Source organism: Carassius carassius, chromosome 7 (assembly GCF_963082965.1).
Source record: "Carassius carassius chromosome 7, fCarCar2.1, whole genome shotgun sequence".
Classification (NCBI taxonomy): Eukaryota; Metazoa; Chordata; class Actinopteri; order Cypriniformes; family Cyprinidae; genus Carassius; species Carassius carassius.
The window spans coordinates 17,357,962-17,375,197 of NC_081761.1; the positions used below are offsets into that span (position 1 = coordinate 17,357,962).

The 17,236-nt window shown below is 41.4% G+C and overlaps 1 protein-coding gene across 4 annotated transcripts in view; it reads right to left on the reverse strand.

Moving 5' to 3' along the window:
- The window catches only part of cntln (centlein, centrosomal protein), a 158,457-nt gene that overhangs the window by 65,833 nt on the left and 75,388 nt on the right, over positions 1 to 17,236 (reverse strand). For all 4 annotated transcript variants that reach the window (XM_059554073.1, XM_059554072.1, XM_059554074.1 and 1 more), the window contains one exon: positions 2,245 to 2,330. In XM_059554073.1, the coding sequence (XP_059410056.1) occupies positions 2,245 to 2,330 (86 nt within the window). The remainder of the gene's footprint in view (positions 1 to 2,244; positions 2,331 to 17,236) is intronic.

A 17,236-nucleotide genomic window follows, 5' to 3' on the forward strand; every position in this document is an offset into this window, starting at 1 on the left:
TTTTTTTTTTTGCTTTTAATCTGTACTTTTGTTTGTTTGCACGAATTGTTAAAGGTTTTCAGCTACAAAAAACGATGTGAAATGTTAAAGCTTATTGTGTGTAAGCTTGTTCAAAATGACGGAAACAATAAATGTTGCTGAAAAATAACATCCGTCTCATTAAACTTAATTTAAATAAACGAATATTTGTTTTTTGTGAGCTCAAATATTCAAATGTGATATATGCGGAAAAAGGCCCATCACTAGTTGTTATTGTTAACTAAAACTACTAAAAATATATTTTTAAATAAGTTTAAAGTGATAGTTTAATATTCTTTCATTATTTACTCTCCCTCATGTCTCATGCTGTTCCAAACCTGTAAGACTTTTATTTTTTTTGCGGAACATGAAATAAACTATTTTATAGAATGATGGTAACCAGAGGGAAGAAAAACAAAATGAAACAAAATGCACTGATACCACTTTTTCCGATACCGATTATTTTTGGTACATGCCGATAACAATACCTGTATTTTCACAGCATTTGTAATTTTTTTTATATTGGTTAAAGAAACTAAATAATAATGATAATAATAATAATAATAATAATAATAATAATAGTAATAATAATAATATGAATCGTGTTGGCTTCATTTTGCAAACATATATCACCTTCAGTTATTTCCACACTTAATTATACCTATTAAAATGTATTACATAAGCTTTTGTTACTTTCACTGTTTATTTTAATGGCACATTAGAGCTGCTCCATTGCAGCAGCTTTATACTGTAATCACAAAACTTTTTCCTAAAATAATACAGGGAAGAACTCGTTATACATTATACGAGTGCACGCATACTATTTTGGTTATGTAATTTGCGTCATGCGCAGTGCACACGGACCCTTGTGTACGAGTAAAAACTGAAATATACTTTGGCCTTAAAGCAAGATAAATTTATGCTGCTCACACACATTTGTATTGGTGCAGAATGAGAGAAAAACTTACAGCCTGACATTTCACACAGTCTGCTAGTTTCACTTCTGCTTTAAATAAAGTTGTGTATGCTTGACGTTTCAAATAAATTTATTGTTTTATTTGTTGTTTATAGTGAATGCCCCTATAATTTTTTTTGATATTTACGATTTAGTTTTAATCCGAATAAATGTGCTAATAGAGTGAACAGCAATCAAGATCATGCAACAGAAGTGTGCACTCTCGGACTCTCTTTCTCCCTCTACATATTGTCAAATAACATCAGTAACCTGTGCATTGTTTTACTTACTTGCTTTTGACATATCTGACCAAACTAGAGATTTTCCTGTGATAGCATAAAGGTGCCAGCGTGATAATAATATAAAATAAAGAAAACAAGCATGCTTTCTGCCGCCTCGTCTTGAACAGGAGAGCTTACAAAAATAAACGTAAACTCAGCGAATACATGCCTCACAGACATGATAAATATATCTATAGAAAGCTTTAAATTACTACTTAAAGAAATAATAAAAGCAAACAACAAAAAATCTCAATACAATCATAATCCGTATAGAAGGCACGTCTAATGAGGAGATGACGAGTCAGGCAACTTCATCGTTGCGACACAGGCTCAGAAAACACTAGTTTATTAGTAAATAATTCAAATATATTTTTTTACTCTTTCCCTCTGTCACATTCATGGTAATTACTTTTGCTGGTGCTTTGCGCCATCTTTTAAACGCATTTGAGCGTAGAACTGTTCAGCTGCGCTGACCGCACAATATGAATTTGGATCAGCATAGTCTACATTTGTGAACACACCTTTTCTGCAATGTCGCGCGTATACAGACTGTGATTTACAATCGTAACTTCATTGTGCTGTTACTCCTTTCAAGCCGAATTTCACTAAATTGGTCAGCTCCCGACAGCATCAGGTGTTTTATTATTGGTGAGTATAATTATTTAAATCAGTCATCTATTACGATGTCTCTGTAACAAAAGCAGTTGCATGAATACTAAAGTTTGAAACAAAAATGAAACCATCAACAGAAATACTGACCATGTATTACCCTCCATGTTTAAAAATACAAGCACAGCTGTTTGGAGGTTAATGACATCACAGAATTTACCGGTATTTTGGAATGGATGTGTGAATGGTGCTTTTCCGGACAAAAGACGGAATGTCGTTGACTGTGTGAACAGCGCCTTTTTTTTTTACCGGTAAAGTCGTTCCGGTATTTTTACGGCAATTTACTGGTATTACTGTGTGAAAGAGTCTAATGTGTGATACCTTGCATTTCCTCCTGCTGATGCTCTTGTAGGTCCTGCACTGCAACTCTGTCGAGGGCTGCATTTAGTTCCTCCTCCAGATTAGCTCTAAACATACCAAACAGCATCCAAATTAGATGGCAGAATTACTACAGTGCCAAGTAAAGGTATTTAGATGGGCCATGTTATCAAAACAACAATAAAAACAACATTTCAATATCAATACCACTTCTGAAATCATACATACATCTCAGCTATGCATTGATTTAAAGAATAAGCCAGTGAGGTGTACGGTCTATTAACTGACTACAAACTAAAGCATAATGGAGTTTAATCAGGAAACTCATAAGCCACCTTACAACCAGAATGAACATGCATGATTGTATTGATTCTGATCAGAAGTATATAAAAAAATTGTGATCGGATGACTAAAACTACTATCAAAAGGTGATCAGGGTGAATTTAGATGCATTTTCATTACCAGCATTAAGGTCTTAACTTGATATGTAATGAGGTTGCACAAAAAATCATGTGTTTCACTTTGATTGGCTGTTAAAGCTAGTTTGTGAGTCCTAAAAAAGTTATAAAAACAGCAGGCAATGTGCTTTTGCAGTTTTCTGTGTATTAACAATATCTAAATATACTGTATATCAAATAATTTCATTGGATTACACTTGGAAGAGAGTGCTATGATTTTTTGTTAACTTTTCTTTACTACTGATCCCTTTCAACATAGGGTTAGTATAGAAGCGTTAGTCAGAAAACAAAAGAAATGCCAGAAATACTTTACAAGTATCCGTTAATGTTTTTAAATTTTTGTGAAAACAGCAGCAATGTTTTAGTTAATGCAAACTCATATTATATGCAATTTGTTTGGGCTCTATCCAATCATGCTGGAGACGAGATGCATGAAGCTGTAAACTATCCAAATACAAAATGCATTTTAATGCCAGGTGAAAAGGAGACCATGATGTCACTATGTTACTTGACAACTATGCCTGTTGTTTCTGTGCATGAATTTACCCATTCCATTAATTTTTATTCTAGGCAGGGAATACAATAAGTTTCTGTCAAAGTGTGTTAAGCCACTGCTTTTGAAACTTCCTCTTTTACCTTTAAAAAGCTTCAACTCTGACAACATCCAAATCTCTTCCCTACTGAGATGGAGATATAAAAAGAAACCCCGCTAATTAAATAGCTCTTAATTCACCAAGAAATCAAAGTGCTAAGTGACAAGAAACATAAAACCCCTGGCTGGGGTGTAAGGATTTCTTTTCACCTAGACTGAGAAGGGATTGGGGTGGGGTGCAGGGGGATCTGAACAGACAAGTAGCGATTCTAAACCCAATTAAGAACCACCAATTAGCTGTATGTGTTCTGGAGACTAATTAAAAGGGGCAAAAAGAGGCACTTTCAAGTTATTATTAGGACCCAAAAGAAGCCTGCTGAGGATTGGGGTAGGCCCCAGCGAGACATCTGCACCTGAAACACACCTCCCATTTGTTCTAGAGCAGCAGAAGAAGAACCTCTGCTGAATTGCAGTGGCTTAGCTCATCATAGTGTAACTACTAGCAAAGAACTATGGGTAATACTGCAGTTGTACCACAACAAGGGATTTGTGTTTTTCCCCCAAAGAAAAGATCCACTAACAAATTCACACAGAAATGAACATCAACTCCCTTTTCGAATCACCACGTTTCACCTATTTTTGACATATAACCTGTGCTTCTAAAATCAACTCGTCGTATTGTTGTGCTAGAGTGAAGCATATACAAGCAGCAGCGCAAGGTGGTTTATTAGCATTCCAGCTGTGGAGATCAGCTCTGGGTCTCTCATGACCCCGCCAGTCACCCTATCAAAACACAGCTCCTACAGCTTCTCTTTTCATGTCAACAGCATAGATTTGCTTTTAGTGCTTTTTGTGAGATCGTGTTAACCTCTGCTCTATCAGTCCTCTCTGCTTTCCAGTCCCAGCCTGTCTTTGAGCGATTACATCATTTGAATAAAAGATGCTTATTAGTATAGGACAGTTAGTAGGCCCCTCTCTCTCATTTCGGTATAAATGAAAAACTAAAGTTTAGACGGAAGGAGAAAAATAAGTAAAAAAAAAAAACATTTTGATTGGATGATCTCTAAATAGAGTACAAGGAAGTAATGATGATACATAGTGAAGGTCCATCAAGTGATTTTTTTTATTGATTCAGTCACAAGCATCTGAGCAATATCAAACAACTAATTCCCACAAGATCATTTTACAATTAAGACAACTACAACAATTTAAACTAGGCCAATGAGAACAGGAAACAACAACAACAACTGCAAAATCCAAACAAGGTTTAAACACCTCTTATATTCCGTGCAACTAAATACATGTAGCAGCTGTTTGGTAGCCATTATTTGCACTACAGAAAAGATATCATGGTACTGTGCAACACAGCCTGACAGATACTAAGATCAAAAATTATATTGCATCCAGGATCAGAAATAGAACTCGCACATATTTTTGAATAATTTAATTTTAGAAATTTGAGTCTTGTAACCCTAACCCTAGGTCCTAACCATAAGCACTTAACTGTTCCCCCTTTACTCTTACTGCACAAAATGTGGTTCAATAGCATTGAATGTTACAGGGACAGATTAATGCAAATGCAGATTAAATGGTTAAAGGAGTCATGACCCACAATTTTCACTTTTCCACGAGAATCAATGTATGTTATGATTGCCTAACGATTATACACTGGCCGGGAAGCCGATATTTAAAAGTGAAGCGTTTGTTTACCTCAGGGTTTGTAAAATAGCCCACGTGCACGTGCACTCAAATACGAGATTTTGATTTCTTCCCCGTCTTGACGTCAAGACGGGGCAGGATATACCATATATGGACACCGCAGCAGGAAGCTCGCCCTTCCCCTCTCCCCCTCATATTCAGTCGAGAAAGACGCTGGAACGTAGTGCACACGTGAGTTGCTCTGTGGTTGACTGCCAGAATCAACATGTAAATATGTTTTCTCTACCAAGAACGGACCTAGCTATCAGAGACCAGTGGATTAAATTCATTTTTAATGACGCGGTTCCTTCAACCCTTCCACTGGTTTATCGTTACGTGTTTGTGCTAAACATTGTACGCCGAAATCCTTCACAAATTTGGGGCAATATCAGGCGAAGTTGGCATCGAAGCTCGGGAAAAGCGCCATTCCAACAAAATTGCCTGCAATTGAAACGGTAAGACTGTGTTTTTATTGCTCTACTGTGTGTAACAAACAGCATAACTGCTAATGCGGCTATTGTATGCTATTGCGTCTGTCACTAGACAAATAAACGAAAGACTGGAGGTGAAGTAATTATTTATGTTCCCTGTAAACGGACTGCAAAAACGGACTTTTGACTGCATTATAATGATTTCTTAATTCAGAATATGATCAAGATTGCGTAGGTTGATGTGTTCGGGGAATTTGCCAGTTAATAGTAACATTTAAAGCCCCTTAAATGAACGAAATGACTCGAAAAAAGATTTGTTCATTTTGATTAAAGGAGTTTGAACAAGAGAGTCTGGCGTTGCCAGATTGGGTGTTTTTCCGCTACATATTAAGGCCGGTTTAGGGTGGGTTTTAGGTGGGTTTTCGCCTAGAAGGCTTTATAGAAATCTGGCATCCTACTGAACGAAGTTAAACTGAGAGAGCGTGGCGTTCACAGACACCAGAATGAACGACTTCACAGTAACGTTCATCAGGCAGTAATGCGGTACGTTCAGTTCAGTCCAAAACATGAACGAGTTCATGAATTATCGTTCAATGAACGCGTCCAGGCACAACTCTGGCGGGAGTATTAGCTTCGAGGTATGGGGAATGGCTGCTAACGTACTTTGCAAAAAACAAATGACTGAGATCATCATGAATTCGGTTATTGTTTATTTATTGCCTAACGCTTACATGAGGCCCCGTCTAGTTTGTGTGTGTGTGTGCTCACGTCTTATATTTGTGTGTGTGTGCTGTGCTCACGTCTCATATGAGTAACTTTATGTGCGTAGATAGTTCATATACATGTAAGTGTGACTAGTACTTAGTATATATGCAAGCGTGTTTCATATGTGTGCGTGAATGAAGTTTGATTTAAGCCCTAAACGGCGCCTCATACTTATACACTGGCCGGGAAGCCGGTCGCGTTCATTCACAACTTGCGCCATGATGTCAGTTTGTAATGATATGCTAAAGCGTTACCTGCGGTGTCAACCCCCCTCCTTCCTGCAACCAATCAACGTGCCCCTCATTTGCATTATTATAATGACCATCCACGACAGCCAAAATATCGCATCAGATCTCGCGAGACAATAATGCCTACAGAGATAAGGGTCTGAGGAGCTCTGTGTTTATTTTTTTTCCAATTTTCTTTTTTAGAAGGGCCTGAAAGACTATAATACAGCAGTAGGTATCCAAGGTAATACGAGGGTATGACTCCTTTAATATTATATATATATATATATATATATATATACTGTATATATATATACTGTATATATATATATTTTTATTTTTTTTTATTATTTTTTTTTATTATTATATACATACATATACATATATTAGGGGTGGAACTGTTCAACTTACAGTAAAGATACAAATAAAATAAACAGTGGATTTTTTTTTTTTTTTAGGTAGGCCTAACATTTGTTCTCTTACGAGAGTTCTCTCGTACTGCGTCTTAGCTAAGACGCTACGGGAAAAGTCTCTTTTCATGAAATACTGAAGCAAAAAATTATCCTTAATTTTGAATTTTTGTAAAGCGCATTTGCAGCAGTACACAGCCATAGGCGAGACGGCTCGCTCGCTCATTGGCTGCTCTGCAGCAAGTGCACAGCCTATCGAGCGCAGGCTGATGCAATATCAGACCAATTAGGACGCTTCGCGCCCATCACGCCACTTCCCGCCGAAACGGGTGTGGCCCAACCCTATAAAAGGAGCTCGAAAAGGCTGACTCACCTGATTTTCCATCTCTTCAGTGAAGCTCATATGCATCGCTGGATCACGGAGGAAGCAAGCGCCGTCTGAGAAGCATATCAGCGGGATGAGCCATTCTGAAGCTGCTGGCCTCGCCGCCTTCCACTGCCGTTCCTGCTGCGCTGTCCGGCGCCTATATCCTTTATATCTTTGTGTGAGTTCGCCCTTCGACGCACACTCATAAAAGAGCTGCGTCTTTTTAAAGATGCCCTCGTGCGGCTCGTGCAGAGCCCCGCTCAGCGAAGGAGATCGTCACGTCATCTGCGTTTCCTGCCTGGGTGAGGACCATGCAGCGCTTGCGCTCGCTGACGGCGGCTGCCCTCATTGGAACAGGCTATAGCAGCGCACCTTTGCCCACCCTCTGCTGGACGGCGGACTAAGGCGGCGTTGCCATCCAAAGCCTGCCGCATGACGTCATCGCTGCTCGCACGGATCTTCTCTGCTGCTGGGCAGGCTGCGTCTGCGCTGCACACCATGGCCACGCTGCAGATTTTCCAGGGCGATCTCCTCCACAAGCTGGATGAGATGGGACCTGAAGCGATCTGTCTCGCGGATCTGAGGAGTGCTTCGGATCTCTCCCTCCGCGCTACTAAGTCCGCTGCACAGGCCATGGGACAGGTTATGGCTTCCGCTACGGTGGCTGAGAGGCATTTGTGGCTGACGCTTTCTGACATCAAGGAGTCTGAGCGCGCTGCATTCCTCGACGCGCCGCCGACTCCTGCTGGCCACTGCTAGGAAAGCGCCGGTGTATGAGTTCCACTGCGGCCGAGCTCTCACCCAAGCGCGCCGCTGTTGCAGTTCCAAGAATTGTGACTGTCTCAGCGTCTTCTGCAATGCGCAAGCCTGCACGAGTGCCCGCTTGCCTGCACACAAAAGCCGTTATCACGGCTGCCTAGATATTTCCCGAAAAGAGTGTTATTTTTGGTGTTCCGGCCACGGCCGATGGTGCTATAAATGTAGTGACGATGCCCACTGCTCAGTGCCCATCTCCACATATAAGCACAGCCCTTCACACAGGGCTCGCGCCCATAAAAGCGACTCAAGTCGATCACGCGCACCACATAGTAAACGTGCCCACTCCTCAGTGCCCACAAACAATATGTCACTCGCGGTGCGAGGTTTCTGTAAAAACGGAGCCCGTGCACGTACGCTCTGCCCAGGCAGACAGCGAGTCAAAAGCAGTAAATGTGCACATTTGCAGCCCACAGTTACTCGCAGACATCACGAGTCCTATGGAACCCGCTCAGCCCTCCCTCGATTGGTTAAGCGACGCGACGGGGTCGAGGAGGAGCGATCTGCCCGCTGTGATCAGCGCGCTCCCCGCCTCAAATGCCACAGGCGTGACGCCCATGTTACAGCACACCAAAGCGCCACCGTTGCCCAGGCAACAGAGCGCGCTTCGCATCCAGCCCTTAGCCATTCATGCAGATGCATGGTCAGCGCTTACAGGGGTTTCGGATTGGGTGCTAGGCATTATAAAGAGAGGCTACTCGCTACAGTTTTCTCGACGCCCTCTGCGCTTTTTAGCGCGTGTCGAAACCACGGTAAAAACACAAGTAGCACACCTACTTCAGGCCGAAATATCAAAACTGTTGAGCAAAGGGGCTGTAGAGCCTGTGTCTCAAGCTCATAGCGAGGGGGGGCTGTACAGCAGATATTTTCTGGTGCCCAAGAGAGACGGGGGTCTCAGGCCCATACTGGATCTAAGACAGCTGAACAGGGCATTGGTGAAACGCAGTTTCAGAATGCTTATGACCAGGAAGCTCCTCGCGCATATTCGCAGAGGAGATTGGTTCATGTCAATAGATCTGAAGGACGCGTATTTTCAAATACAGATAGCGTCAAATCACAGGCGATATTTGAGATTCGCCTTTGAGGGCCAGGCATACCAGTTTACAGTCCTGCCGTTCGGCTTGTCCGTAGCTCCTCGTACGTTTACGAGGTGCATGGACGCAGCGCTCGCTCCTCTCAGACTCAGAGGCATGCGAGTGCTGAACTATTTGGACGACTGGCTAATTCTGGCTCAATCACGAGCGGAGCTCGTGGAACACAGAACCGTTTTACTCCATCACCTCGAGAGACTCGGTCTCAGTGTCAACTGGGCGAAGAGTTCGCTGAACCCCAGTCAGACGATACTGTTTTTGGGTTTAGCTCTGGACTCACGTTCCATGACGGCGCGGCTGTCACCACAGCACGCATTGAGCATGCAGTGCGGCGAGTTCTCTCCGCTGCGGCATGACTGTTTCGCTCAGAGAATGTCAGAGGATGCTGGGTCTCATGGCCTCAGCATCTCCGGTTCTGCAGCTGGGCCTGCTCCGCATGCGCCCCCTGCAGTTCTGGCTGAAAGCGCGGGTACCGCGCGGAGCGTGGGTATCTGGTCGACTGCGTCTCAAGGTCAATCAAGGCTGCGTTACAGCCCTGAAACCCTGGACAGCGATCGACTGGTACCAATCAGGTGTAAGCCTGGGGACTTCCTCGAAGGTGAAGATGGTGTCGACGGACGCCTCCACTTCGGGATGGGGAGCGCTGCTCGAGGGCAGACCGTCCTTTGGCCTGTGGTCAGAACGGGCAAAGCTCCAACATATCAACTGTCTGGAAATGCTGGCAGTGGAGAACGCGCTGACGCGCTTTTGTCCCCGAATCAAGGGCCACCACGTCTTAGTCTGTTCGGACAACATGTCTGTGGTGTCCTACATAAATCGCCAGGGTGGTCTCGGGTCCCGAAACCTGTACAGGTTGACGGAACCTCTCCTGGTTTGGGCTCAGTGCAACTTGCGCTCGCTGAGGGCAGTTCATGTGCCTGGGCTACAGAATCTGGGTTCAGACAGGCTGTCCAGAAACAACATTCCCACGGGCGAATGGTCTCTACACCCGCAAACAGTCCGGCTGTTGTGGGAGAGATTTGGCAGGGCGGAGGTGGACCTCTTCGCGTCCCACGAAAACGCTCACTGCCCCACATTCTTTTCCAAGAGCGAAAGCGTGCTGTCACGGAGATGGCTGTGCTGCCTGCTTTATGCTTTCCCTCCCGTCTCCCTCCTTCCTCAGGTGATAGAACGGGTGAAGGAAACGAGATGTTCCATACTGCTTGTAGCACCTTTTTGGAAGAACCAACCATGGTTCCCAGATTTGATGCGGTTAGCAGACATCGCCCCGTGGCCAGTGCCTTGGAGGAGGGACCTCCTCTCGCAGGCCAGGGGCTCGATTTGGCACCCTCAACCGGAGTTGTGGTCCCTCCATGTGTGGGCGCTCAACGGTTACCCGCTGATCTCTCAGTGGGAGTGCTAAATACCATCACTCAGGCTAGGGCTCCGTCGACGCGACGGCTGTATGCCTCGAAGTGGTCGGTGTTCTCCAGCTGGTGTACAGCTCGGGGATGTTCTCCCCTTAGTTGTGAGGTGGCGGAGGTTCTCTCCTTCCTGCAAGAGCTGTTGGATAAGGGCAGAGCCCCATCCACGCTCAAAGTTTATGTGGCGGCCATCGCAGCGTTTTCTGAAACAGCACTAGGTCAGTCAATAGGAAGGAACGATTTGGTCATCCGCTTCCTTAGAGGAGCTAGGAGGCTGAATCCTCCCAGACCTCCGTCAGTCCCTATATGGGACCTCACGGCGGTTTTGGAGGCCATGAAGGGTCCCCCTTTTGAGCCTATCCAATCGATTAGCCTCCAGCATCTGTCGTTCAAGACGGTATTCTTGTTGGCTCTAGCTTCAGTGAAGCGTGTGGGTGACCTGCACGCGCTCTCGGTGAGCCAGTCGTGCTTGGAGTTTGGGCCTAATGACTCAAAGGTCATACTCAAACCTAGGCACGGTTATGTGCCAAAGTCCCTCAACACGCCGTTTCGGGCTTAGGTTATTGCCCTGCCGGTGTCAGGAGAGGATGGAGACTCGAGTCTTCTTTGCCCTGTTAGGGTTTTAAGAGCTTATGTGTCTCGCTCCACTGTCTTTCGACAGACTGAGCAGCTGTTTGTCTCGTTCAGTGGACGTTCCAAGGGAATGGCTGTTTCGAGGCAGACTCTATCCAGATGGATAGTTGACGCCATAGCGTTAGCTTACGCTTCCAAGGGCCTTCAGTGCCCACTGGGTGTCAGAGCACACTCCACAAGAGGCGTCGCCTCGTCGTGGGCGTGGTCTACTGGGATCTCCTTGCAGGACATATGTATGGCGGCAAGTTGGGCCTCGCCGTCTACATTTATCAGGTTTTATAACCTGGAGGTTCCCGCCTTGCAAGCGAGGCTGCTGTCGGTATAGCCGAATCAGGGCCTGATGGGAATTCTGAGTTTGTGAGCATTATGCGCTGCCGACTGTTATATGGGCAGTATTGCGTAAGACCCGCGTTGCCACATTGGTCAGGCCTTGCCTCGACTGTGTGATGATTGTATTGCCGCATCTACGGGTGCTGCTAGATATGGGACGGAGGGCTTTCCCCCTCTCCTGTCCTGGGCTTTCTGTGAGTCCCTCGGGTGACTGTGCACTGTAAATCCTGGGCGTTGCTTCAGGTTTATTGGTGTGTGATCCCTGCGCGCACAGCGTTTTACATGGGGTTCCCGTAGCGTCTTAGCTATGACGCAGTACAAGAGAACTCTAGTAAGAGAACGTACTCGGTTACTAACGTAACCTCGGTTCTCTCTAGAAGAGGGAACGAGTACTGCGTTCTCTGCCGTGCATACGATTCACTCTGGTTCGCTTCGGCGATGAAATAAATCAGGTGAGTCAGCCTTTTCGAGCTCCTTTTATAGGGTTGGGCCACACCCGTTTCGGCGGGAAGTGGCGTGATGGGCGCGAAGCGTCCTAATTGGTCTGATATTGCATCAGTCTGCGCTCGATAGGCTGTGCACTTGCTGCAGAACAGCCAATGAGCGAGCGAGCCGTCTCGCCTATGGCTGTGTACTGCTGCAAATGCGCTTTACAAAAATTCAAAATTAAGGATAATTTTTTGCTTTAGTATTTCGTGAAAAGAGACTTTTCTCGCAGCGTCTTTGCTAAGACGCAGTACTCGTTCCCTCTTCTAGAGAGAACCGAGGTTACGTTAGTAACCGAGTACGTTTTTAGGTACAGAAATTGAATGAATTAATCAAATGTAAAACAGAATTGCATATTTTACTGTATAAATTAAAGATTATTCTTTATTAAAGTTACAAAAGCTATTCAGTCAAGAGCAGTGAGTGATTTCTTTGTTGTTGCCGTTTGATTAATATTAAGAAAGTGCTGTCACTTTAAGAGAATGCACTGATACTGTATGTTCAGCCGGCTATGTCTGTTATAGGATACTTATCAAGATGGGCATTTTGACATAACTTTTGTGTGAATTTGTCCATTCAAACAAAACTTCAGAGAGATCTATTTGGGCACGTTCTGAGGCGCGGGTTTGTCCACTTCAGATGAGCGCATGCACAAATTTTCTCACTGTGCACACAAGCTTGTGTCCTCAGGTTCTTAAACTGGCAAAGCTTAAATGAGTTTAGTTTAAACACAGATATCAACTTGTGCTGTTCAGGTCTCACCAATAAATCCTCATATTCCAGTATACGGCATTCGCATTGAACAAAAGTGAAAATGTTTTGTTTTTTTTATCGTTGTTGTTGTAATGTATTGGGAAGCCAAAATTCGCATCCGTCAAAAGAAAAACATATATTAGCCGAACCCTGTTTGTTTTACATGTTATAAAACTTGTTATTTAGAGAACCATTTATAGATGCGCTGTCAGACCGTACGGATACATTTTTTTCCTGGGAACCGTTCTATACCTAATATAGATATATATATATATATATATATATATATATATATGTGTGTGTGTGTGTGTGTGTGTGTGTGACCCTGGACCACAAAACCAATCATAAGGGTCAATTTCTCTGATTTCATGCTTACATTATTCATGATTTTTTTCTGATTTAATAAGCTTTCCATTGATGTTTGTTTTGTTCGGATAGGACAATATTTGCCAGAGATACAACAATTTTAAAATCTGGAATCTGAGGGAAAATAATCTAAATACTAGGGGTGACCCCAAATAGTCGAGGATTCGATGCTTCAATTCGAGGAGCCTGATTCGACTACCAATCTCACAGGCGAATATTCGCGGGCTGTTATGATTATGCCATTCTGACTATATGTGAGCGCTCAAATGTCTGATTTCACATAGAACTTGGTTTTCTCCCAATAAGTTAATATGCAGCCTATTGTGATAAAGCTGGGAATAAGAATCTGAAAATGAAGAAGCTTCAAATAAATATTTTAAACTGCGTTAATAAATCCAACCACCCCTATAGATTTTTGTTTCACTTTCCATAATCCATGACCGACAGAGCATCTTGGCTACAGGGATTTAAAACTTTACCAAGACTCAAACTGACACAGACGGAGACTGGATTTTTTTTAACAAGTAGGGTACAAGTGATTTCAAAACATTTCAGCTGTTGTATATATATCGTGGCTATATTATTTACCTGATATAAGATGCATTTGGTTTTGAGTCTAATGCTTCATTGTAGTATTACGGTGATATCTCTTCAACGCTGTGAATTTTAAGAGTTTAGTTGCTGTGTTTCTGCACATTGTTTCGTGAAGAACACGTCCACAAAAGGCTTCATTCAGGGCTGCGCAGACACGTTCATTTGCATTCAGGCTCTTTTTGCAGATAGCCTATAAGTCTTAATATAAAGTAACGTTATGTTGTATAAATAACAAAGCATATTCTACATGAAATTATGAGTTTAATCCCATTGATTAAAAACTTGCTATCAAATGCTCACTCTACTGCGCTTCATCTTCAGCGCGTGCAGCTCAAAACAGAAATGCAGAAAATTTATAACTTCTGTCATAGGCTAACTTTATAATGTGAGCACTTTTGTAAAAATTGTGACTTAAGGTTTTGCTGACGTTTAGTGTTAACTATCTTTTAATCAAAACATAAAAAAACATCATTTACCCCTTTTGTATCTGCGAGGCATTTGTTATACATTTTCCCTGTTTGTGTTAACATCAGTAATTATGGCTGTCGAATGTCTGACTTGCAAATGTGTTTTGCCCCGCCCCCAAACATATGATTCGACCATCAGTCAAATATCAGCAAGATTCGAAAAATTCTGATTCAACTATGAAAATCCTTAGTCGGGGACACCCCTACTAAATACTGAGAAAAAAAAACTTTTAAAGTTGTACAAATTAAGTTCTTAGCAATGCATATTACTAATATCTTCATGGAGTATGATCTTTACTTGAAATCTTAATGATTTTTGGCATAAAAGAAAAATTTATAATTTTGACCCATACAATGTTTTTTTGGGTATTGCTAAAAATATACGCCAGCCAGGTCACACACATAGATACAGTCGGTGGCCAACCAAAATGATCGTCCCGCCGCCGCCGCATCTGCAAAGTTCATTTGCTGCTTTTGACCACTGAGTGGCACTTTAACCACAAGTTATCAAGCAAGCACATCAGGGCACATTTTCGCTAAGAGCTGTCAGCTTTGCCTCACCGATGTGTTACATTTGACGGCTACAGTCGGGGAAAATGAAAGTGTAGTTAAAATATTTAATATTCACAGATGAAAGTTTAGTACTTATGAAATGATGTGCATTTCTTAAAACTAATTCAAGCAGGATAAATGTAAAGTCTATGAGCCTGTAATTACATGTACTCTAAGCTACACAGTATTAAACCATATTTTAGATTTGACACATTTAATAGGTGTGCAGCATTGTTTATATAATATGAATTATGTGTTATATTATTCTAAAGAAATAAACCTGTACGATTTAGTTAAATCATTGAAACTCTAAAGAATGGACGGATTAATAAAACGTCCTCACATTTAAACTCAATTCTCTCATTATAATCAACAAAATGCACACAATGTAAAAAAAGAGCTTCATTAATTGACAACTTCAGTGATTTTAAAGGGAGCCTTCTTTACTTGCTTTCATATAATTTAAGTAAAGTAAAAAAATACAAAAATAAATTGCAGATGCATTTAAATGCAGGTGTGTAGGCCTATTCTATTCCTTAAAATATCAGAGTGCAAGATTTGTGCGGCGCGCGTGATTCTGAGTGCGACGTGCAGCATTTATTCTTATTTGTCTACATATTTTATCTTCATTACAAATCTTGTTTGATTTTATTTTGGATAAATGCATGTAAAAAATGATTTGCTTTGTATTGCATATGCAAAATGTGAATTATTATTCATATTCAAGTGTTTCTGTGATAATTATTAATGCGCATGCATGACAGGGAGGAGCCCTCTCGATCACTTAAATTTTTGTCCTGATAATAACTGAAAAATTGTGGTGTCTCACAAACATAAAAAAATATATCTACAGAAAGCTTGAAATGTCTACTTTTAAACTAATCAATTCAAAACGAAAACATTGTGTAATCTGTGAAGGTTGCATCTCTCTTTAAAGGTGCGTCCATGTGGAGAGTCAGCACTGTGAATTTCATCTTTCAGCCGACAAGAAAACATTTGTTTATTAATAAATAATTAAAATGTCTCCTTTTTCACAATTGTTAGGCAACTTCTGCTTGTGCTTTGTGGCAAACTTAATGCATGATCTTGATCGTGAAATATACAGTATTAAGGCTGGATTATAGATGTAAATTTAATATAAACCTGCGATTAGTTGAATAATAACAAATGAACGACTAGTAATAAAAAAAATCTTACGTGGGGGCTGACCTATTAAATACCCTTTAGACATCTATGTTAAAGTTTTTAAAGCATTGTATATGCGTCTGCATAAATTCTGCTTTCAGAACGGTCAGTAATGGAGAGATGCTTTAACATTGATCTGTTTGGGATTTAGAAAAACATAAAGAGATGGTTTAATATATTGATAATGAATAGGCTACATTCTGTGAGAATTTATATTTCGCACTCTAAAAAATATTGTTTAGACGAAGAAAAAATAAAAAATTAACGCAACAGTTTGCATATATATATTTTTTTCGAGTTGAGGCAACTTCTTCTGAAATTAAGTTATAATAACTAATACACTATATTGCGCTATACAGTAGTCAACATTTGAAGTGGATCAACACCTTTCTTCAAAGTTGTCCTAAGGCCAAAATGACGAGGCATTTGTCCTACTTTGCAAACCTGCTTTGCAAGTTTGAAACCTTCATAAGACACTGTCCATATAAAGAGCAAGAGATTAACACCTTTATTTTTCAACCCCCACAAGCTAGACAGAACTAGCCACCAAAAACACCAATCCCCTCCAGCTGAACTGAATTCAGTCTGTTTGCTGGGTGCAAGGAACAGTGTTTTGTCATGCTACTGAGTTGAAATATGCTGTCTGCACTCTTTATATTCAATATTTTCTCGCAGACGACATTATTATTTTCACAAGACCACAATAATAACCAATTATCAATTGATAATGAATCATGATTTGTGAATGTAAGTGTTTGAGGAAGGCTTTAAGACCAAGTGGAATCCTCTGTCAGCTGCTCCTGCTTCACAGCGAGCGACTCGCGCTAACTGACCCAGCTTCACCGTCCGCAAGTTTTGATATTACAAAATCAGTTTGAGGCAAATACAACTTATTTATCACGAGCCCAACATTTAGCAAGGCAGGAAAACATTCAGTCTACTTGAAGGAAGAATTATTTCATTGTTCATGCTGTTAAATAGAGTAATTTTTTTTTATAAAACTAGTGTAGGCTATTCTTAAACTTGGAGCTCATTATATTTGAAGTACAAATTCAAACACCAGAAGCAAACTAAACTCTCTAAGTGTTCTTTCATCAAAAATTATGCATTTTATTTATTCAAAGGCTATATGGTTGAAATAGTATTTTAGTTCAAACCTTTGGGTATCATTGTTTTAAAACGTTTCATAGACCTTAAAATTCCATGCCATTTGTAATTTCACAGTATTTTCACCTCCTAAATTACTACCCCAATTCTATAATGGTAAAATTTACTCAGGCCGATGGCATTTTTTTAAATGACATTATTATTATTATTATTATTTTTAAATAATTGTAGCCTATATACAAACCTGATTCCAAAAAAGTTGGG